Source organism: Cricetulus griseus, chromosome 3, assembly GCF_003668045.3.
Source record: "Cricetulus griseus strain 17A/GY chromosome 3, alternate assembly CriGri-PICRH-1.0, whole genome shotgun sequence".
Lineage (NCBI taxonomy): Eukaryota > Metazoa > Chordata > Mammalia > Rodentia > Cricetidae > Cricetulus > Cricetulus griseus.
Window position 1 is genome coordinate 2,331,107 of NC_048596.1, and position 25,159 is coordinate 2,356,265.

General features: G+C 43.5%; 1 protein-coding gene across 4 annotated transcripts in view; it reads left to right on the forward strand.

The window, feature by feature from the left end:
* Positions 1 to 25,159, forward strand: part of Shtn1 (shootin 1) — a 196,832-nt gene that overhangs the window by 144,438 nt on the left and 27,235 nt on the right. For all 4 annotated transcript variants that reach the window (XM_027406873.2, XM_027406875.2, XM_027406876.2 and 1 more), the window contains 5 exons: positions 425 to 571; positions 4,298 to 4,451; positions 9,052 to 9,151; positions 15,140 to 15,222; positions 21,594 to 21,703. In XM_027406873.2, the coding sequence (XP_027262674.1) occupies positions 425 to 571; positions 4,298 to 4,451; positions 9,052 to 9,151; positions 15,140 to 15,222; positions 21,594 to 21,703 (594 nt within the window). The remainder of the gene's footprint in view (positions 1 to 424; positions 572 to 4,297; positions 4,452 to 9,051; positions 9,152 to 15,139; positions 15,223 to 21,593; positions 21,704 to 25,159) is intronic.

Below are 25,159 nucleotides of genomic sequence, written 5' to 3' on the forward strand. Positions count from 1 at the left end.
TATTGGATGGTGTTGTTCTTAGTACTGAAAGATATCTGCACATAGTGATGTCCACTGTATGGTATGGTGCTTAGTGACGGTTGCCAGCAGGAAGTTAGCTCATAGGATGTATGTAAGAATGAGACAAAGCATAGAAAGTGCCTGGCACGGGTGTATTATTGACATATACTTACCAATGCATTTTAAAGCCGTAAAGAAATGTTCAAAACTGAGGTGTAGAATTCAGTTAGTGTATCCCCTCTGTGCTTAGAGTGGTGATTTAGGTATTGGAAATGGTGTGAAGTTGGGAATTGCTCCCTGGCAAAGTCCTACGTCAGGCATTTCCTTTGGGGTCTTCAAGGACTGCACTCACTGCCCTTTGAGCTGCACTGGGGGTCTGCATGGGCTGGGTTGGTGCATACATGTTTGTAATTAACTTTTGCAGATGTTCATAGAACAAAACAAGCTGAAGAGACAAAGCCACCTTCTGCTGCAGAGCGCCCTTCCTGACCAGCAGCTTTTGAAAGCATTAGACGAGAACTCAAAACTCATCCAGCTGCTCGAAGGAGAGAGGATCCAGCATAAGCAAAAGGTAACTGATTTTACTCTGGAATTGTGGGCACACATATGTGCACACGTGCACACGCATACACAGATGCACAGACACGTCACACATGTGTGCATGTGTGCACATAGGCATATCACATACACACGTACACACGTCACATGCATGAATATCCATGTGCACACATACATGCATGTGCATACAGACACATCACACACGCACACACATAAGCACACACACAGACACATCATACGCACATACACACCACAGACTCACGCACATGTATAATCAGCTTACAACCATACATTAAAACAGGAGGTGCTAGTATGGCTTTCTAGAGTTCCATCTTTTTGCCTGTTGACTAAGTCCTAAATACCTTTGAGAAAACAACAGCTACCAAGGGAATTTAATGTACTGTTCAGCCACAGTTTATAGCACACTGTCATGGAGTCTTTGAAATGATCAGGAAATCGATCATTAAGAATGAGTTTGGAGAAGCAAGGGAAAGGATAGGACTCAGAGTGTATTGGGCAGTTTGTAGTCTTGAAGTCTGTTTGGAAAGATGTGGTTTTCAGAGACGGGATACACTCAGGAGAGTGTGTTGGTTTTGCAGAGCTTCTCGGGGGACATAGGGCCTTATTCTGAGAGGGAGGGAAAGAAAAACCTGTCATTAGTAATTGCTTTCTTAGGTACAGTTTGTGGTCATGCAGCCTTGCGTAGATATCTGTAGTGCTTTGTTCAGGAGTAGAACACTTCAGGCCAGTGCTGCCCAGGTCCCTCTGTAGGGCAGAAGAGAGGGAGGAGGTGGGAGAAGACTTACAGGAGCCACTTTGGAACAGTGGCTTCAGTATTTGTGGGTCCTCATGGCGACCTCGTTCATGGGAAAGGCTGTTACCGGCAACTGACTTTTCCCTGTCAGTGTCTTGTGCATGACCCTCTCTACTTCTGACTCTGTTTTACATCTAGCAGTAAGGTCAAGCTGGGTTCTGTTTCCTCAGTGGGAAGTGTTGGCAGATGCACACAGAACCCCTGCTCCCCAAGGCTACAGGTGAAAAATTTCTTTTTCTACTCCCACATTCAGGAATCACCTTTTCAGTAAGAGTGTGTGTGTGTGTGTGTGTGTGTGTGTGTGTGTGTGTGTGTGTGAGAGAGAGAGAGAGAGAGAGAGAGAGAGAGAGAGAGAGAGAGATCTGTGTATAAGTATGTGTGTGTGTGTGGTGTGGTGTGTAAGTATGTGTATGGTGTCTGTGTGTGTGTGTATGTGTAAGTATGTATGTGGTGTATGTGTGTGTAGTCTATATGTGTATGTAAGTGTGTGTGTGTGTCTCTCTGTGTGTGTGTGTGTATGTGTAAGTATGTATGTGGTGTCCCTGTGTGTGTATGTGTGTGTAGTCTATATGTGTATGTAAGTGTGTGTGTGTGTGTGTGGTGTCTCTGTATATGTAAGTATGTGTGGAATGTGTAAGTATGTGTCTGTGTGTGTGTGTGTGGTATCTCTGTATATGTAAATATGTGTGGTATGTGTAAGTATGTATGTGGTATCTATGAATGTGGTATCTGGGTATGTGGTGTCGTGTGTGTGTGTGTGTGTGTGTGTGTGTGTGTGTGTGTGTGTGTGTGTGTGTGTGTGTGTGTTTAGCTTGTGTCAAATATTATCTTTTGGTCCTGAGAAGACAAACTATAATTGTTAACTTGGTTGGTAGATAATACAAGCCTGGAGTTCACAAATTGAACTGAACTTTAGGACTGAGTTGTTTTCTGTGTTCCTGTTTGACAAAGGAGCAGAGGTCGTTGTGGGTGAAACTACAGCAATTACTGGTTCTACAGGCTTTGTCCTGCCCTAATCATTTTATTCTGTTTAGATGAAAGTTTCTGTCCTGCCTGCTCCCATAGCTGTTGAGTCCAAAATAAACACACAGAGGCTTATATTAATTATAAACTGTTTGGCAGATGGCTCAGGTTTCTTTTGGCTAGCACTCTCTTAATTGTAAACCCATTTCTATTAATCTGTGTATCTCTACATGGTCTTGGCTTACCGGTGATACCCAGGCCTGTTGCTTCCTCAGCAGCTGCATGCCTTCTCTCTGACTCCACCTACCACCTTTCTCTATCCCTGTTTGGATTTCCTGCCTGGCTAGATCCCACCAGTCCATCGGCTGAAACAGTTTTATTCATCAACCAATAAGAGAAACATATATTCACAGCATACAGAAGGATATTTCCCCATCACTCTCTACTCTGTGTGGTGTAAAGTATCTCCTACTTGAACACAAATTCCCTCATAGACTCATTACTTTTTAAAACACAGATATTTTGCTTTTGCTTTTATAAAATAATGTATGTTCCTTATAGTAAACACACATTTTTTTTTTTAAATGTAAAAGCAGTAAAAGAAAATTAAGATTACCTGAGAATCCAAGGTGTATATTTTTGGGCAGCTTGAAAGGCTATATAAATACATGGCTTTATGATGTATATATGATTTGTTTAAGTGGAGTTTCGTGATGCGTGACTTTCTTTAACATTTTCCAGTTGGTAATATATCTTCTCATCTAAGTATGTATTGAGCTATGTGGGTTGTTTATGTTGCTGTTTTTAGGGTTTTTTGTTGTTGTTGTTGTTTGTTTGTTTGTTTTTTGGTTAGATAGGGTTTCTCTGTGTAGCCCTGGCTGTCCTGGAGCTCACCATGTAGACCAGACTGGTTGCAAACTCATAGATCTGCCTGTCTTTGCCTTCTGAGTGCTTGGATTAAAGGCGTGCACCATCAACACCAGCTGAACTATATAGTTTTATATGACTGTATAGTGTTTCCTTCATATAGTTTGTGAAATAATAATGCTGGTGGATGTTTAGGTTATTCTTAGGTTTTTGAAAACATTTTAGGGGTGTGTTTTCACATTTTCCTAAGGCTCACCACTGTTGGTTGGCTAGTCTTAAGTGCTATGGGATGAATCCAGAGCCCTGTGTGTACTAAGCAAGTGTTGGAACACTTAGTCACAAATACATGAAAGTCCTACTATCGGGACTGGACCAATGCTTCAGCAGTTAAGATATTTACTGCTCTTTCAGAGGACCCAGGTTCAGTTCCCAGAACCCACATGGCTGCTCACAAACCATCTGTAACTCCTCTTCTAGCCTTCAGGAAACTCTACACATGTGGTATACACACATATATGCAGGCAAATACATATAAAAATATCTTTTTAAAAAAACTGCCATTACTGACAAAAGGGCCTCTGCCTCCCTCCCTGTCCAACTCCCATGAGTCCCAGCAGTCTTTTAAAAATATTACCAAATTTTTCCTCTTGGAAAAGGATATAGAAATAATGTGTCTAGCAGGGTGGTGGTGGTGCATGCCTTTAAAACCAGTACTTGGGAGGCAGAGGCAACCTGGTCTAAAAAGCGAGTTCCAGGACAGCTAGGGCTGTTATAAGGAGAAACCCTGTCTCGGAAAAAAAAAAAAATCAACAATAAAAAAAGAAGTAATGTGTCTGTTTTAAAATAAGTTTTAGATACTATTTTACTCTTGTGACTTCTATAACCAACTGCTCAGTAAAACTCATAGAAAGTGAGGTAGCTAATAGCTAATTAACCAGGGTTATTGAGACCCAGAAATTGTGTGGTTTTTTAAGGTGAACGGGAATCTTTCTGCTCTGAAAAAAATAAGCCAAGTGAAAATATTCATCTCCCTCCCCATTTTCATCGACAAGGGGGAGGAATATCAGCCCTATTCAAGCTGTGTAAAACTTACAGGTCAAAGAGTTAGAGGAGCAGCTGGAGAATGAAGCACTACACAAAGAGATCCATAACCTCAGACAGCAGCTGGAGCTTCTGGAAGAAGACAAGAGAGAGCTGGAACAGAAATACCAGAGCTCAGAGGAGAAGGCCAGAAACCTGAAGCATTCGGGTGAGAGCTGAGTTGGCTGCTTGTCCCCCCCACCCCTCTCGTGCCACGACAAAGCCTGTCGTGCAGCTAGTTCTGGTTTATGTGAGTGTGTGTGTGAGAGAGAGTGTGGGGGGTGTTAGAGTGGGTGTGAGAGTGGGTGTGTGTGCACGCGTGTGTACACACACTCACCATGTTATTAAATGTGGGTATGTGCATGCACATGCCTGTATGTGGACACTGGAGATCAACTTCAGGAGCTGCCCACCCTGTATTTTCTTTCATAAACATTTATTTTTGTGTATACGAGTGTTTCACCTGCATGCACGTTTCACCTGGTGCCTGTGGTAGCCAGAAGAAATGTCAAATGTATGAAATGGAATTATGCACAGTTCTGAATCACCGTGTGGGTGCTGGGAACTGAACCTGGGTCCTTATAGGAGTAGCAAGCGCTTTAGCTGCTGAGCCATCTTCCCAGCCCCCAGTCTTGTTTGTTTGGTTGGTTTGGTTGTTGTTGTTTGGTTGGTTTTTTCAAGGTAAGATATCTCTCACTGGTGTCTGTGGCTCACCAGTAAGCCTAGCTTGCTGACCAGGGAGTCCCATAGACCCACCTATCCACGCTTTTGCAAGCTTATACCAAGCTTATACACCGGGATTCCAAGCTTACACTACCACACCCAGCTCTTCTCATGGGTTCTGGGGAGTTGCATGCAAGTTGTCACACTTGCTTGCACAGTGAGTGTCATACTGACTGAGAGATCTCCCCAACCCACAGACGTGTTTTTTAAATTCCTTCATATGTAGCTATCATGGTTCAGCACAGCACTGTCATCAAGCAAGTCACAAACATTGCATCTTACTTTTTTATTTTAATGTAGAGTCTCTGTGACCTTCTTTAGTAGAGCCCAGGCCCAGTGGTGCCATTAGCATGGAAGACTCCAACTGTCAACATCTTGGGCCTTTGGAAAGGATTGATCACCAAGCACTTATTTTACTCTGTTCATTTTGGAGTGCTTTTTCAAAAAGAACTGAACTTTCCTTTCTTTTCTTTTTTTTTTTCCTTTAAATAATACCCTCATCTTTGGTGTTTGTATCTCCTTCATCTTTGGGGTTTAATTATACATATGGAATGCTACTTTCTATGCCACACCTAACAATGACGTGGGCAGCAATATGTATATTAAATGGGAAAATTTTTAAACACCAGGGGTTCTATCAAGGGGTTTGTTCATTCGGTGCTGGAAGGCTTATGGAAATGCAGGATCTAGATTGCCATATAGCTAGGCGTCCCCAGGAAGGCGGGCAACTTACCGCGGGTACATTCCCCTTTATAGCAGCCTCAATAGTCACCGCAGATATTTCCCATTAATTTTATAATAGAATTTTGAAATCCATGCAGAAGAGCCATGTAGCCTTTTATTTTCCTTTCTGAAACATTCAATGCTCTTTAAACACTCGCGAGGAAAAGTGATCACGATTTGCTTCAAAAAAGTCAATCCAAAATTAAGAAAACTCCAACTCTTTTTAGCAACTGTCAGTCACCCATAAGTGAAGCCATCTTTATGGTAAATGGGAGCGGCAGACATTGCAGGTATCTGAAGTTCCAATTTGAACTGATTTCTGTAGACTCTGCGATGTCCGTAGTCAGTTCCAACGTGGGGACCTATGGGAAACACAGAGGAAGGGCTTGAGTGATGGTTCAGGGGTTCAGGGTACTGGCTGCTCCTGTAGAGGATGAGGGTTTGATTCCCAGCACTCACTTGTTACCTCAGAGTCATCTAGGGGATCTGTGCAGGCACTGTACACACACGGTGAGCATGCATACATGCAAACAAACACTCATGGAGTCAAAGCAAATAAACAAATCTAAAGGAACACAGAAGAATCTGTGTGTTTTTACTGGGTATGGTGGTACATGAATGCTACCTCAGCGCTCAGGAAGGTTGGGGTTAGCTTGGGGTCAGGGTTCTCTAAAGGAACGGGACTGACAGAACAAACATATAGAAGGGGTTTATTATGAGATTTATTAATCTGGATTACAGGCTGAGGTCCAGATATCCTAACAATAACTACTTCTCTACAGAAAGGTTGAGAGTCTTAGTTGTTTAGTCCATGAGCCTGGAGCACTTAGTCTGTGCTGGGGTCCAGGAGGATTCCACAGAGTTTCTGGTCTCTAAGCTGTGTTAGAAACCTGAAGAAATGGGTTCTGACTCCAGTGGAGGAGTGCCTTAGCATCAGGCTACATGAACTTGACAGTGTGAGAGGGAAAACAGAAAAAACAAAACAAACACCAAGCCTCCTTCTTCCATGTCCTCTGTCTTGGCCACCAGGAGGTGTGGTGCCAGTTTAGAGTGGATGTTCCCTACAGATAATCAAATAATCTTCATGTTGACTTTTGACTTATACACACACACACACACACACACACACACACACACACACACACACTCATATACACACAGACACACCCACAAACACATACACACACATACACACACACACACACACACACTCATATACACACAGACACACCCACAAACACATACACACACACACACACATACAGAGACATGCCCCCCCACTCACACACACACTCACACATATACACACAGACACACACACACATACACACATATACACAGAGACACACACATATACAGATACACACAGACATACACACACACATACACACACTCACACACATGCATACACACACACATACACACACAGACACACACACATACACACATATACACAGAGACACACACACAAACACATACAGACACACACACATACATACAGAGACATGCCCCTAACACACACACACACACACACACTCATATACACACAGACACACCCACAAATACATACACACACACACACATGCACACACATACAGAGACATGCCCCCCACTCACACACACACACACACACACACACACACACGCATACTCACACATATATACACACAGACACACACACACAGACACACACAGACATACACACACACACATATACACAGAGACACACACATACATACAGAGACATGCCCCTAACTCACACACACACACACACACACACACTCACACAGACACACCCACAAACACATACACACACATACAGAGACATGCCCCCCACATACACATACTCACACAGACACACACACACACACATATACACAGAGACACACACACATACACACACATACAGAGACATGCCCCCCACTCACACACACACACACACACACACACACACACACATATACACACAGACACAGACACACAGACACACATACATACACACACACATACACACACTCACACACATGCATACACATGCATACACACACACAGAGACACACACACATACACACATATACACAGAGACACACACATACATACAGACATGCCCCTAACTCACACACACACACACACACACACACACACACACACACACATCCACACATACACACACAGACACACCCACAAACACATACACACACACACATACAGAGACATGCCCCCCACACACACATACTCACACATACACACACAGACACACACACACACACATATACACAGAGACACACACACACAGACATATACACACAGACACACATACATACACACATATACACAGAGACATCCTCCCCACACTCACACACAGACACACACACACACATACACACACTCACACACATACACACATACATACACACACACAATCTGTCTTGGAAGATGTCCAGATCCCTTTGGGGAGTAACAGATGAACATGTATGGAGTGGAGAGTGTGGGCCGTAGCCCACACTGCCTGTTTAAGGGTTGGGAAGTAAAGCATGGCTAGTGATGAACTGTGAAGGGACCTGAGTGCATACAGTATTTGTACCCACCACCTATTAGGCCATAATACATATGTCTTTCCTTTTATGGTGCTGGGGATTGAACCCAGGGCTTTGTGCTTGCTAGGCAAGAGCTCTAGGATGGAGCTGTACCTCTAGCACTATGATACAAGCTTAAATTGAGCCCATTGGAGTCAAGAACTGCTGTGCCCTCGCTCTGTGCATAGGTCCATGTGCATTGCTGGTGTCTGATAAATGCCTGTCTTATTGTGACTTGGATGAATAAATGGCATTTCTTCAGATGAGCAAAAGGTTTGTTAAGTTACAGGCATTTAGGAATGTGAAGCTAGTTAAAAACTCTAGTGTTTGCTGGTTCTGAAGGAAATTAAGTGTGGGAGAGAAGAATGCAATTATTAAAATGCATTGCAAATGCCATCCTTAAAAGCAGCCCTCAGTCCACATGCTTTCAAAGTCTAGCATGAAGAATTTCTTGGTGTTTGAGGGGTGAACTCCGTTGCTGCAAATTTTCCTTCAGCCTGCTCAATTCTTCCTCCCCACGCATTAGCCACATTCCTTTGTCCAAATGGGAAAATAATGGTAGTGTACTTAAACAGATGAAGCCCCAGCTATGGCATTAGTGATGACTGGATGATAGAAAGTCTGCAGTCTCCTCTGGAAATGCCCAAGTGTACCCCAGTCGTCATCTGAGAGGGGCTGTTTTTCTCTTACGTGAATACAGTATAGTGGTTTACCTCAGGTCTCTCTGAACCCTTGCTCCCTGTACAGTGGATGAACTCCAGAAGCGAGTGAACCAGTCAGAGAATTCGGTGCCTCCCCCACCCCCGCCTCCTCCGCCTCCTCCCCCTCCACCACCCAATCCAATCCGGTAAGTACCATGGAGGAGCTTCCTGCTTCCGGTGGCGTTCCCTTCCTCGTCCTTGGCCCTGTCAGTCACACTAGTCTCTCTCTCTCTCTCTCTCTCTCTCTCTCTCTCTCTCTCTCTCTCTCTCTCTCTCTCTCTCTCTCTCTCTCTCTCTCTCTCTCTCTCTCTCTCTCTCTCTCTCTCTCTCTCTCTCTCTCTGTCTCTCTCCTCCCTCCCCCCCCTTTCCTGAGACAGAGCCTCCTAAAGTCCAGCGTGTGTGTGTGTGTGTGTGTGTGTGTGTGTGTGTGTGTGTGTGTGTGTGTGTGTGTGTGTGTGTGTGTGTGTGTCCTGCTTCTTGTATATCCTTGGTATTAAGCTGTCCTTCAAGGAAAGCATCGCAGCCTATGTGTCCCCTTGCAGAACTTGGATTCAGTGACAGTGCTTCAAACTTTAAGAACTAGACATTTGTCTTTTATCCCAGATACTTCTCATTTCAAAATTCCACCCATAGCACTAGGATTTCCCTCACGCATGAGACCGAGGAATTTCGAGGTTCTGCAAAGTGTTTTACTCTTTTCCCTTCACTGGTTTGAATTAGGAAGTTCTGGCTTATTCGGTTTTTTTTTTTTTTTTGTACTAAATTAAAACTTAACCCACTAATTATTATAAACTAGTACTTAATCTAAAAGTACTAAATATCTTTCACCCCAACTAATTTATCCAATTAGATAAGCCTTTAATAATTCTAAGACTAGAACCTTCCAGAAGGAAAATTTGCTGTTTAAGATCTTGGGGAAGGAATCCTACGTGTGTGCAGGCAGAAATTCCCCTTTTCTGAAGCCTGGCTAGCTTGCCATCATTGCCTCTCTCTGACGCACATTAGAGAGATTTTGCCATCTTGGTGAGTCTGTGCGCCACCATCCAGAATTAGAGAAGTCAGGCTACTTATTTTGACGACTGCCTACCTTCTCATGATGTTCGTTAGCTGCTTTTGAATAATTTGTTCTTGAACAAATGGCATTTAAACTTTTGCTGGATGTTTTAGCTTTCATTAACTCATGTGATTTGTTTAATCCTTTCACACAGAGAAGCCCTTTATTCCCGTTTTGCACCTTAGTCCATCCAGCTGAATAGAATACGCAGTGTGTTCCTCCCACACGACTATGGAAATGGGACTTTGCCTTTGAAAAAGGGTCTCATTACTTTGCCTTGCCGAGTTGGGTATGACATAATCTACTTTAAGCCATTGAAGTAGTTGGGGTTAAATAATCTTTACAGGTGATTGAGTCCAAGAGTCAATTGAAAGAATTTCAGGTATTTTAAATTCTCTCTCTCCTGGGTAGCCAAGTCTGTAGGAGATATTCCAAAGGTGACATTTAAAATGGGAAATACGTCACTTTGATCTTTCTCTCAGGTCTAGAATTTTGAGCTGGTAAGAAAGGTCACTTCTATGAGAAGGGAGAACTATTAAAAAGCAATTACAGTCGTGCTGTCGGCCTTTGATTTTTAGCCTTAGAAATGCTGAGAGCCCCTAGAATTGAAAGTATAATCTAAATAGAATTTCCTCCAAAGAACTCTTTTATACTTATACTGAGAAGTGAATATAAGAATCAAGACTATATATCCCTCAGCCATTGACTCTTTTATAATACTCTTAAAAGAAAAATTTCATTGAATAATATGAATAACTTTTAAGATAGATTTAAATAGTGTGGGATATAACTTTTCAGAAAAAAAAATTTGCTGAAAAATACTTTCCTGTCAAAGATACATTTGCATATGCTATGAGCTTTCATGAGTACTAAACCTAGCGGTGATTTCTATCTTTGTTCTTGAGCCATTACTTTTATATTAATACAGATCACAGGTAGAAACGAACACGGTAGGGATGCGGAAGGGCTCAGGACCATGGCTTCCTCATTGGCTTTATGGTTTCCCTTCATCTCCTCCCATTTCTTTGCTCTAGAGGACAGATGTCCAGCAGAGGAAGGAAGTGTGGCTGGGTCATGTTGTATTGGAGGGAGAAAGTAGGGCAGGCATTAGACAAGCATGTCTCATGGAGAGAGGGGTGGGGAGAGGGTGAGTCTTCCAGCATGAGACAGCCCACAAGGTGTGTATGCAGATAAAGGTGCATGCAAACACTGCCACACACTGCTTCTAATAAATGGGTTGTTTGACTATTTCATTATGCAAACACCATAGTAAGTGCTTGCACAAACAAAGATGACTGTCGGCTTAATAGGCAACATACTCCTCTGAGACCAGTGTCATATATGTGGCCTGTCATTGACTGAGCAGTGACTCATGACTCTATAGATTCATTCTAGGGAATTGACTTCTGTGATTATAAAGGGCTAATAAGTTCCAAGATCTGTAGGGCAAGTGGGCAAGCTGAGAACCCAGGATACCTGCTTGGGTGTCATTCAAGTCTGAGTCCAAGACCTAAGAACCTGTGGTGGAGTGATATTCTGATGGCTGGCAGCCTCGAGACCCAGGAATCCATGTGTGGTGTGCAGGGTCTTAGCCCAATCACAGAAGGCTGAGCTGGGTCTGAGGAAGGGTAAGTGCTCTTCTCGCCCATTTCCTAGCCTCCCAGAATCCCAGAGACAAACAGATACAACAGGGAGTCTAGTCAAGCCAGGAACTCGTTTATTGTCCCACAGCAAGCATCTTCTAAAGCAAAATAACAAACAAACAAAAAAATAAAACAAAAAAAACAAACCTTAGAGGTGGAAGACAGCCAGCTAATGGTTTTTAAAGGTCAGTCTATCATGCACCTAGGCACCCTATGCTTTACCTAGTAAACATGAGCTGTTCATGCAGTGATCTGGTTCAACCTAGGCAACCAATCATCTTTTTTTTTTTGCAAACAACTCAGGACTTGCCCATCTCAGCACCATCTTTGGCTGGCTCGTGTGCTCTACATGGTGGAGCGCTATTATGAAGGATGGCAGCCTTGAGACCCAGGAAGCTGTGGGATAGCATTCAGGTTCAATGGCAGAAAAAAGGCCACTGTTCCCATTAGAGAACAGAGATTCTTTCTTATTGGTGACAGGAACTGCCAATCTTTGTTCAAATTAGGCTTTAAATGATTGGATAAGGCCAACATCTAGGAGTGCCTACTAAGTTAATTTTTGGTTGGGTGCGACAGTGAAAGTTTGGATTGTGGGTCCCAGATGTCATGGTTGAGTCATTCACCTGTTGAGTGGCTCCTGTCCTATTTTTTTTTTTCTGTAGTGTAAGTTATAGTTTTTCCTTTTTCAATGGGATGGATTCTCCTTGAGTACCACATTTCCAGCTCAGGCTTCAGCTTTAGGCTAGCGTTTTCCCCATCCACTTAGGTGATAGACAGTAAAGAACATGTATTCTTTTTTCATAGTGCAATATAAATTTCTGTTTTGTCACCTTTGTGTGCAATAATGCTCAGTGTACCCAGATATGAAGTTGTTAAAGAGTATGATATCAAGTGAGGCCCTTTGACTGCTGAGGGCCTCCCAGCCTACCCTGGCAGCCACTGGCAAATAAACTCATCTTGGAGTCCAGTTTGAGGCATGGAAAAACAAAAACAAAGTTTACAACATTCCTTATAACATCAGAGATAAAAATGTGATTTTTCTATTTGGGGATCTTCGTAAGACAGGAAAATAAAGTAGTGGAGTCGAATGTTAAGGGAGGGAGGGGGCTGTGATGCTTCTCACTCTGCTCTGGGGGAGGTCGCCCAATGTGCCTGGTAATTTTAAGGGCAGCAATTCAAAAGTGAATTAGTTAATATAGCCAAATGCAGAAGTAAAAAATGTAATACCTAAGAAACACTAGGGGCCGGGAATGTGGCCCAGTGGCAGATGAGGCCGGCAGTGTGAGGTCCTGGGTTAGATTTCCAGCACTATAAATAAACAGCACGATAGGCTTGTCCTGTATAGCCATCTCTCCTGTTTCTTCACCTTTCCTTCCAGTTCACCTTTCTTAGGGCTGTTGTACCCATCAGAATTTGCCACACGGGGCATTAATAATTAAATAATATTTTGGAGGATGAACTTTTGTTTTTTTAATTGTATGTGTGTGAGCATGCATGCTATGGTATGCGCATGGTTTCAAAGGAAAACTTTTGGGACCATCTTCCCTCCTGCCTTGGGTTCTGATATCACACTCAGGGCATCGAGTTTGTGAAGCAAGAGCTTTCACCCACTGAGCCCTCTCACTGGTCCTTCATAAACTTTTTATGAAGAAATGGTACCATACAGAAGCAAATAGACTTTTTTACATTGAGTTTTTCAGTGCTAAGGAATGGGAACCCATATCGAAGTTATTCTGCAAACCAATAAGGCCCAATTTTTTTTTCAACTTTCTACAACTGACTTTCCCACGTCCTTTGTGTTTTATTCCACATTATTCTGGAAGCTTCTCTATGTTGTGCTATGTGGGTGAAATCAAGCACTATTCATCTCATGCATGTGTCAAGGTGTGCATGTGTCCAGTGTGATGCCGGCAGAGGCTGTAGTATCCGCAGGCTAGGGGAACTGTAGAGAGTCTGTGTGAAATCTCTTGTACACATACCTGGTACACACAGGCTTGTGTTTCTGTAAGATAGCTACCAGTGGAGTCACTGGCTCATGGGCTCTGTGAGATAATGTTAGAGTTTTTTTTTTTTTTTTTTTAGTTTTTTTATCCATTTTTTTATTGGACTGTATTCTGTGTTTGATTTCACTTGTAGAATTCATGTATCTACTTTGCTAGTTTGCCTTTTCATTCCTCATAATGCATTTTAATGGCACATGGTTTTGTTAAGCTTCAGTGTGGTCCAGTTGATCATAATTTAGGTTTTATGTGTGCTTTTAAAAACCTAAGCTGGAGAGACAGCTGTGCAGATATGCTCTGTCCCCAAGTACCTGTGCAGAGTTGGATATTCTATACTCCTGTTTCATGAGCAAATGTTTACGGATGGAAATACCCTGCTCTGCTAAGATTGACCAGAGAGGTCCACTGATGGGGGATGTCCTTCTTTATATATGTTTCTTTTATTGGTTGGTGAATAAAACACTGTTTTGTCAATAGAGGTAGGAAGATAGGCAGGACTAGGAGATGAGAATTCTGAGACAGGTAGTCAGAGAGAGACGTCAAGGGGACGCCATGTAGAGACTGGAAATATAGGATGTGCCAGGTGGTCTCTGGTAAGATAAGACCATGTAGAAATACATAGATTAGTAGTTATGGGTTAATAATTAAGACAGAGCTAGCCAATAAGAAGCCCTAGCCATCGGCCAACAGTTTTATAATTAATATAGCATCTGTGTGTTCATTTGGGGCAAGGTGGTTGGTTGTGGGTCCAGGCAGGAAAGAAATCTAGCAACAACCCACACTCGCTAAATGAGAATACCACATTCCCTGTCTATACTGCTATTTTGCACCAAACACTCCCTAATTCTTTAACCCTTCCTTGTGTCTGGAATGTACTTCATAGGTAACCAGTACTTCTTGTATAATTAGTTCTGTATTTTATATACAGGTGTGAAAATTTTCCTCATCCATCTCCTTTTATAAAGCTGTGTGCATTGATGGTGACTGTCAGTCTCACTTCTAGTGGTCAGAGTTGTATACAGGAAACTAAGCCGTTTTCCTTTTCTGTAAGCTGATGAGGGCTGGGAGGGTAGCTCAGCCATTAAAGGCCAGGCACCCAACTAAAAATATAAGCTGATGAAAACAGTAACATTAACAAAAGCAGAAAGCAGGCTTCTTAGTTGAGAAATCATGTGTGTATAGGAGAGTTGGGTTATCACTGACCATTTAGAGATATCAATTTTAGCCTGGTGGCAGTGGCACACACCTTTAATCCCAGGACATGGGCGACAAAGGCAAGTGGATCTCTGAATGTGTTTGAGGACAACCAGGTCTATACAGAGAAACCCTGTCTCAAATAAACAAAAGAAAACCAAAAATGAAGCAAACTATTCATTTTATCAGTTGGACAATAAGGCAGCCACTAATTTCTTTGGAATCGTTTTCTCCTTCCTGAAGATCCCTCATGTCCATGATCCGGAAACGATCTCATCCCAGTGGCAGCGGTGCTAAGAAAGAAAAGGCAACTCAGCCAGAAGCAGGTAAGTTTGGCATGTGTTCCGTTTCCTTTAAAGGGGTGACTGTGGGCCGCTCGTCAGTAATTGATGTTTGCTGAGCTCTCTGAACAGACTGCTGGGAGAGAAGTGTGAAGAACAACCACAAGAAGGAATTCAATAATGGTAGTTGCCTTCCTATAGCTTATTGTCTAGAGGAGCTCAAGTATGCACACATCACTGTCACCACAAAGAGAGAGTTTTAAGAAGTACACTTTTGTTTGGGAACAGGTCATTTGAGGATTCTGGTATAATTAGACATGGTGTAAACAAATGACTGTCCTTGTAAATGTGATATCATTTAATACAATCTTTGGGAAACACTGTGGGAAGAAGTGACATTGGAGGTTTTTCTGTCTCTCCCAGTCCAAGTGGACTGGTTCCTCTCCTGCCTGCCGGTCCCCACTGCTGCTTATTAAATAATCATTGATATTAATTATAATTGTTTGGCCAGTGGTTCAGGCATATTACCAACTAGCTCTCACAACTAAATTAATCCATTTCTATTATTTTATATTTCACTACGCGGTCTGTGGCTTGTTACCTCACATTTTGCTTTTCTGGCAGCTACATGGCGTCTCCCCGACTCGCCTTCCTTCTCTCTGAAACTCTGTTTGGATTTCCCACCTAGGTATATTTGGCCTGGCCATTGACCAAAACAGTTTTATCCATCAACCAATAAAAGCAACACATATTTGTAGCATACAAAGGACCTCCCACATCAAAGAAGCAAGCACATATTTCTAAGGAACTATGATGGTGGACTGCTGGGGTCAGAAGGCAACATTCAAGTTGCTTTGAAACATCAGTGAGAGGGGTGTTTGGTGTGAAAGTTGCCCGGACAGCATAGCTGTAGGTTCAAAGGTCCAAAGCAGGGAAGGAGCTTCTAGTACCGTAAAACCGAACATTCTGCGCCTTTGACTCAGGAGCCAGGGAGGAGGTTCCCAAAGCAGTGGTAAGGATGCTGATGTTTCTCCTCAGAATGGCAGAAGTTTGCTGTAGGGATGCAGTGAGATTTGTCTCTGCTGACAGTCACTCTGGCTGAACTTTGGGAAGAACAAAGACAAGAATGGCCGTTGGGCAGAGGAATGTTGATGCCTTAGACCAGGAGACTCAGACAGGGTGACAGCTGTCTAGATAGATGGATTTGGGAAGTAGGCACCTGGCCGTCTAGCCAGGAAGGTAGAATGCACAGCACTTTGAGAGTTGCTGGAAACGGAGGTCTGCAGAGCCGCGTGCGATGGGCTGAAAGAAGGTCTTGGGCACTGGGCAGAGATACCAATGGCTGATTCAGAGCCCATGAACAGAGCTTTTAGGGTAGCAGCCATGAGAGAAGGACTTGAAACTAGTCTGGATTATGGCCCCCTGTGCCTCATAGTGTTGAGCACAGCAGATTCCAGATAATCTCCTGAACTTGCACAACTGCAAATCCAGATCTGTATAAGGTTCTTTCTGACCCCTTTGCCATCTCCACTCTAGCCATTTGCATCACATTATCAGGGTGACTTTCTTAGGTCACAGGTCTGATTGTGTCATGCCAGGACATGTCTGTGCTTCTCACGGTGTCGGTCTAGAACCTGAAGTCTGTATTGTGTTTACTAATAGCCCTCTGCTTTCGCTTCCTCCTTGTTCCTCATATGTGTGCCCCACCCTCTGGAGCACCACCCCTTCCCTGGCAGACCCTGTCTGGAGCACCACCCCTTCCCTGGTAGACCCTGTCTGGAGCACCACCCCTTCCTTGGCAGACTCTACTGCTCCTGGAGCACCACCCCTTCCCTGGCAGACCCCGCCCCTGTGTGATCTTACTCTACGGTTGCTGGAGCATAAGTACCACTCCCCCACCACCCCATTGCCTCACCCTTGCAGCTCTGGCTGGCCTGGAGCTCACAGAGGTCTACCTGCCTCTGCCTCCCAAGGGCTGGGATTAAAGGTATATGGCACTGCTCTGGCTTAAGTGGCTTTCTTATACAATCCAGGATCACCTGTCCAGGGAATGGTGCCACCCACAGTGGGCTGGGCCCTCCTACATCAATTAATAATTAAGACAATCCACCATAGGCTGATCTGACCTGGGTAATCAGTTGAGACTCCCTTCTCAGGAAACTCTAGGTTGTGTAGTTGGAGGTTGCTCATCTCGCCTGCCAGTTCCCAAATGACCGCTCTAAGGCATAACATTATTTGCAAATGTTTGACCAATGGCTCAGGCATATTACTGACTAGCTCTCACAACTGAATTAGCCCATTTCTATTATTTTATATTTTACCACAAAGCTCGTGGTTTATTATCTCACATCTTGCTTCCCTGCAGCTACACGGGGGCATCTCCCTGAGTCTATCTTCTTTTTCTTTGTAACTTTGTTTGGATTTCCCTCCTGGCTGTATTCTACCTGGCCATTGGTCAAAATTAGTCATCAACCAATAAAAGCAACATATATTGGCAGCATCCTGAACGACACCCCACACCCAGGTTGTGTAAAGTTGACAGTTAAAGCTAACTGGGATATCTGTGTTGCTGTAGCATTTTGCTTTAAATTCCATTGCTTTATGGATTTATTGGCCTGTCCTCAGCTTATGCTGGGCTCTGGTGTTTGAGTAATTTCCACATATTTCAGTCTCCTCTCTGAGCAAGCCCGTGTGTGTGTGTGTGTGTGTGTGTGTGTGTGTGTGTGTGTGTGAGAGAGAGAGAGAGAGAGAGAGGGGGGGAGGGAGAGGGAGAGAGACAGAGACAGAGACAGAGAGAGAGAGAAAGTGTGTGTGAGAGAGAAAGAAAGTGGTGAGAGAGAGGTATATGTGTGTGTGTGTGTGTGTGAGAGAGACACAGGGAGATAGAGTGAGAAACAGAGAGAAAGTGTGTATGTGTGTGTGTGAGAGAGAGACAGAGAGAAAGTGTGTGTGTGTGTGTGTGTGTGTGTGTGTGTGTGTGTGTGTGTGTTGGTTGTGGTGGTGTGTGTACATACTTGAGTGCAGATATGCAGGCTTGTGTGTGTGGGTGTGCAGAGGCTAGAGAACATCAGATGTTCTGTTCCATCACTCTCCTCCTTATTCTGTTGAGAATTCTCTAAGTGAACCTGGAGCTAGAATGGCATTCAGCAAGCCCCTCCGATCCTCCTTTGTTTGTCCACCATAGTGCCAGGGGCACAGGCACTCGGAGCCATACTCAATTTTTTGCATGGGTTCTAGGGATTTGAACTCAAGTTCTCGTGCTTAGATAGTTGAGTGTTCTTGCCAACTCTTCCATCTCTGCAACCCCATAATCCCTTTTGGGGAGAGGCAATATTGTAGTCAAGAAATTTCCTTAGTTTTATAACCTGTAGATCAGTTCTAAGCTTATTCAAACATAACATGCCCTTTTAGTTTTTAACATCACGATGATATGTGGTGGCTTGGTTTTTAATGCCTTCTTAAAAATATAGCCAAACAGGGAAGTAAAAAGAAATTTCATTTCTTCTTGGTACTAACTAGTAGCAAGGTGATGATTTTGTCTGTTGGCCTCTCTCTCTCTCTCTCTCTCTCCCTCTCTCTCTCTCTCTCTCTGTCTCTGTCTCTCTCTCTCAAAGATCTAACTTATTTTCCAAGTAGGTCTTAAAATTTAAGCCCCAATTAATTACACATAGCTTTCTGATCCAAGACTGACCTTGAAGCACTAACTCTAAGAACCTTTGATTTTTTTTATTTTTTTTGCCCGTGGCAGTTCAATAACATTAGACCTGTTGTCTTCATTAGCCCCTTTTCTCTAATCTCCAGCGTCCTGCATATTTCCATTGTCCCCCTGATTACATGCTTTTGTGAGACAATTACCAACTGTGTGATTGTGGAAAGAATTACAAAACATACCATGAGCTCTCCGTAGGTGATTCGTGCCAGTTTATTAGAACTGCTTAATAGTTCAGAAGTTCATATAGATTGCTTTTTGCTATTTCAAAAACAGGTCGGTGAGACGAAGAAAAGCTGGTGCAGCTAGCTTAGTGCTGCCCTTGTGCTTCGCCTGAGTAGGGAATCTGATAAGAGTGATTTCTTTTTCTTAAGACCAATTAAGCCTTTATATTTGGGAAAAAGGGCTGAGAAATTAAAGCCTGGTTTATAATCTGTGCACAATACAGATAGTGGCACTTCTCTGAATTATCACTATGATTCTGGCAAGCAAATATAAGGAACTACTTTAAATTCCTGCTGGTAGATGCTGTAGCAGATTTGAATGGTGTGGCCCGTAATTCTCCATCTGTCTGCCTTAATTAGTTTTTGTATGGTGCATTTAATTGGGCTGCAGTCATTCCTTGCAGAGTGCTAATCTGTTTGTAGGCGGTGTTCCCTTTGCCATGCAGCTCTTCCTAGTCTCACTCAAAATGGCAGCCTTTCTGAAAAACAAAACAAAACAAAAACCAAAAAAGGGGGGGGAGGGTTGAAGCTGATTTCTGAGCTCCCAGGACTAAGCACATTCTGTGCCAGGTGCTTATGTGTAAGACCTGATTTTTATTTCCTTTTCAACGGGGTCAGAAAAGCACTATGTAAGTACAGTCAATGTTCGGATACCAAGGGAGTAAGTGAGAGCGAATTTCTTGTCTGTCCCCTTGTAGATATTTGTGAGCCATCAGAATAAATTCTACCCCTACCCAAAAACAAAAATTTGCTGTTTAAGGGCACCCAGTTGATCAGCCCAAAGCATCCAACATTTTTCATGTGTTGGTGAGTTCTAACTTTGGTGATTGTGTTTCCCATATTGCCTGATGTGATGGTTGCTATACTGATTGTCAACTCAACAAGATCTAGACTCTCCCAGGAGCAAACATCTGGGCACTCCCAAGAAGTTGTTTCTGGCTTATGTTAGAAGAGGAGAGAGGACCCGTCCTATGTGTGGGTAGGACTGTGGGGCTCCGGCTGGATAAAAGGGAGAAAGTGAGATTTCATCCTCTGCTCCCTGACAGCAGTGTGGCGGGGAGCTCACACTCCTGAAGCCTGGACTTCCCCATGGTAATGGACTTCACTGTGGACTGAGCTGAAATAAGCCTTCCTCGGGTGGCTTTTTCAGATACTTTGTTGCAGCGATGAGAAATGTAACTAAGACATCCGTCAAAAGATGAGGCTTGGTTCTGAAACATGGTCCACAGTGGGACATTTTAATTCTTAGCTTTTTAGTAGCTTCTGAGGACAGAGTTTTCTTTGAAGTCGGATTATGCTTTGAATGTAGCAGTGATGCGGCCATTGATGCTGCAGGCTTGAGGATAATGGAAACTTCTAAATTCTGCCGTTTTCTTAGGTGGGGAATGGCAACCCAGAGGCCGCATGAAGTTTTCTCAAGAAGGAAGCCATGAGTTAGGCCTGAAACTACTAATTAGTTGTAGGATACTCTATGGTCTCCTTCGTCTAGAAGGCAGCCTTTGTAGGGCTGAGGCATCTCTACTCAAAAGTGCAGATATAACATCTGTCTAAAGTCCAGACTTTGGAAGTCAATCAGAAAAGACCATGCAGATTAGGTAGGTCTCTGTAGAACCTAGCTTTGATGTATCATCTGAAGCAAGTTCACCAGGAATAATATAGGTGTAAAAAGCACCTTGATGGTGACAGATGATCCAAAATGACTCCATATTTTCAGTCAAGCAAGTTTATGAGAAAAATGGTCAACAGGTTTCAGTTGAACTCATTTGTATCCTCTCTGAATGCTGTACATACAACAAAGCAAGGCAAAAATTAGACAACAGGGCTAAGGGGGTGGCTTAATTAAGAATGCTCACTCTATAAACATGAGGAACTGAGTTCGTATCCATAAAAAGCAAACAAAAAACTTTTGCATGCCTCAGCATTTGGGGAGCAGAGATACGCAGATTCTAAGAGCCCCCTGGCTGGCTGGCCTAGCCAAATGACAAGCTTCAAGTTCAGTGAGAGACCCTGTCTCAAGTCAGTAAGGCAGAGAACAATAGAAGAAGATACCTGGCATCTCCACATGTGTGCAACACACACATACACACACACACACACACACACACACACACACACACACACACACACACGAGTGGGGAGGGGACGTAGAGATAGCCACATCTCCAAGTTTTATTCTTGTGTTAATGAATGAACCAAGTCTATTTTGTTTCTCATAGGTGAGAAGCTATTGATTTCCATGCTACAAACTTGACTTTGATGGTTATAATTTTAAGTGTTCTGATAAGAAATTTTTCTTATTTAAAAAATATATTACTTAAGAGTTTCCATGGAGTAGCTGTTGCCCATGGCGAATTATTGGTGTTCTGCCACTGTCTGAAAAATGATTTCTGTCAATTACACAGCACAGTGTCTCCAAGTAACCAGAAAGAGTTATTAGCTGTTTCTTATAACTGAGATGATTTCTGTCTGTGTTCTTCGTGCAGCTGAAGAAGTCACAGACCTGAAGAGACAAGCAGTGGAGGAGATGATGGACAGAATCAAAAAGGGAGTTCATCTCAGACCAGTTAGCCAGACTGCCAGCCCCAAGGCAAAGGTACCTGCAGCTGCGAATTCTGCTCTCTCGTTTCCCTTTCTGTTTTGGGGGGGTGGGTATTCGTGGGTGCTTATTTTGTCTGCATGATGTATGTCTGTGCACTGTGCTCAGGTCTGGTATCCAAAGAGGCCAGAGGAGGGCGTCAGAGTTTCTGGAGTTGGAGTTACAGGTGGTTGTGAGCTGCCATATGGGTGCTGCTAGTCAAACCCTGGTCCTCTGAAAGAGCAGCCAGCACTCTTAACTGCTCAGCCATCTCTCTAGTTCCTTCCTTTTTTTATTTAATATAAAAGTCTGGAATTTGGCCGGGCGTTGGTGGCGCATGCCTTTAATCCTAGTACTCGGGAGGCAGAGGCAGGTGGATCTCTGTGAGTTCGAGGCCAGCCTGGTCTACTGAGGGAGTTCCAGGACAGGCTCTAAAACAATACAGAGAAATCCTGTTTCAAAAAAAACAAAAAAAGGGGTGGGGGGGAATTTGATGAAAGCTAGCTACATCAGTACTGACTGCCAAGGCTTAGAAGACTAATGTGTCCAAAAAGCTTTCTCTTCTGTAAGAGCCTGTTTTGAGGGACTCTGCGATTTCGGGTGAGCCTAAAGTGGTTTGGAAGGTGCTTGTTATTGTCCAACTTTACCATCTCTTTCAGAGGGGTGTCGATGAATATCACCATATCAGACAATTAACAGTTGTGATCCCTCTTTTTAAATTCAATTTCTTGTTCTCTGGTGGGTTTCTGAGTATCTACTCTATGTCAAATACTGTTGTGGGCACTGGGGATAAGACACACAACACCCTTGCCTCCCTGAGGCTTCAGTGTGTGGGAAGGGGGTTGGGGGGGGAACCACATAGTAATATTGGAGGAGAACTAAATCCAAATAGAACAGGTAGGCTAAGCTGGTTTGCCTGCATGCCAGCAGCTGCCTCTTAAGAAGCACAGTGAGGGGATCCATACTGAGAGCCCAAGATAGGCCTCTCTGCCTCCTGTGACTGTCTATCACATTCAAACAGGCCCAATAATAATTTTTGAGACTTCTCTTGAAAAAAAAAAAGTCCTTTCTTTCCTCATTCTAATGAGATGTGGACAAACTTCTTTTCTTTCTTGTTCATCATACTCTCCATGAATTGCTTCTGTTTTTCTTCTAAGATTGCTTCTCTTTTGTCTGTGTGTGTGTGTGTGTGTGTGTGTGTGTGTGTGTGTGTCTGTCTGTGTGTCTGTGTGTCTGTGTGTGTGTGTCTGTGTGTGTGTCTGTCTGTCTGTCTGTGAGTGTGTGTGTGTGTCTGTCTGTGTGTGTGTGTCTGTCTGTCTGTCTGTGTGTGTGCATGAATGCACATCTGCACCTTTTTGTCCACCTGTGTCTGTGCAGATGCACACGTCTGTGGGTGTGCGTGTTCATGCATTTGGGGAGCGACACGGGAAACCTGAGGAGTCTCTCTCGGGATGCCACCTGCAGTGTTTGTTTTGTTTTGTTTTTGTTTTTGTTTTTGTTTTGAGACAGGGTATCTCACTGGTCTGGAGACAGCTGCTTAGGTCAGGCTGGCTGGCTGGCTAGTAAGCCCCAGGGATTTTCCTGTTTCCACTTCTCCAGTGCTGGGATTATAAGCACACATCACTGTACCAAACTCTTTACAAATGAGTTCTGGAGATCAAACCCAAGTCCATGTGCTGACAAGACAAGAACTTTACCACTGAAGCCTTCTCCTGAGCCCTAAGGCCATTCCCTTTAACTTCTTGAACTCCCAGTGTAGAGTAGAGGTTCTAAGGGGCCTCTGAAGTTGCCACTTGGTCACCAGCAGGTGAGACAGCCAGGCAAGGCAGGAGAGGCCATCGAGATCTTGATTTGCAGAGGGAAGTTTCACTCACCTCAAAGAGTAGATTCTCATCTAGGCAGCCAGGAGTTTCAGCCAGCCGTACCATGGAGATCTGGAACCAGGGTTCCAAGCAAAGGATGGTGGAGACAGAAGGAAACTGGGTAAAATGATCCTGCAGAGAGTTTGGATGCTGAAGCTGTAGCCGGCCGCAACCGTATGTGACTCGATGGGACTATTGTGAGGATCAACTGAAGTGACATAGGAAAACTTTTTTAAATGAAGGGCTTGGGCGACACCTTGCAAAGATTTTTTTTTTTTTTTTTTTTTTACTTTTATGTCACAACTATTGTGAAAAAGATGAGAGCAAACTATTTCTAGAGGACAATATAGTATTAGTTTTTGTTTTGTTTTTTGAGACAGGGTTTCTCTGTGTAGCTCTGACTGTCCTGGAACTCCCTCTTTAGACCGGGTTGGCCTCAAACTCACAGACATCTGCATACCTCTGCCTTCCGAGTACTGGGATTAAAGGCGAGTGCCACCACCGCTGGGCCAAAAATACAGTATTTTAATAAAATCCAATTAATGTAGACTGAAAATGTTGAGCTTGGTGTCATGGTTCATGGCTGCAATCCTAGCACTCGGGAAGCATAGGAAAGAGGAGTACCTGTGATTTGGACACCAGTTTGGGTAAAATCCTACCTCAAACAAAACAAAAACAAAAACCAAACAGATAACATCTTAAACTCACACTGAAGATCCTACCTCAAACAAAACAAAACAAAAACAAAAACCAAACAGATAGCATCTTAAACTCACACTGAAGATCCTACCTCAAACAAAACAAAACAAAAACCAAACAGATAGCATCTTAAAGTCCACTATTCCGTGTCTACTCTCAGCCCCAAACAATTGAAACAAACAATTGAACCTTATTCCATGTGGGCTCAAAGTCTGAAAGGGAGCTGGAAGGATCAGTGGATCACTGGGCTACCACTGGCTGTCAACAGACTGTGTAGGAAGAGCCCGCAGTGACCAGGCCGATAACCTCTGCTGACATGGTTAGGGTGCGCTTAGGTCCAAACCTCTTCCCCAGGAACACCAGTCCCAGAATGTCACAGTCAGCAGCCAGGACCATGCAGGTGCACCACAGAACTTTTGAGTATTCCTTTAGGCAGGGCATTGGTTCAAAAGACACCAGTGCCATGTCAGTTTTCCTAAGAGAGGAAGCCTGTCTTGAGGATAATTATTCTCTGGCCCATTTTCCAAATCTCTTGATATTGCTGCTAGGTAGAACTGGCCTGGCTGAAATTAGTGTATTAGAGCTTATGTCTCATACTGAGGGAGAGCTCATTACTTAGAAAACATGGGCTGTGAAAGTTTAATGTCAAAGCCTGATTTCGTCCTCATTTTGAAAAATGGAAATGGGAATCTTTTTTAAAAAAATTATTTATTATTACATTTGCGTGTGTGTGTGTGTGTGTGTGTGTGTGTGTGTGTGTGTGTGAGAGAGAGAGAGAGAGAGAGAGAGAGAGAGAGAGAGAGAGAGAGTTCTTTCCTTTCACCACATGGGCCCAGAATTGAGCTCAGGTTGTCAGGTTTCATGGCTCCAGCAGCCACAGGTGGAAACAGTCTTCTGTAGGTGGTAGTGTCCT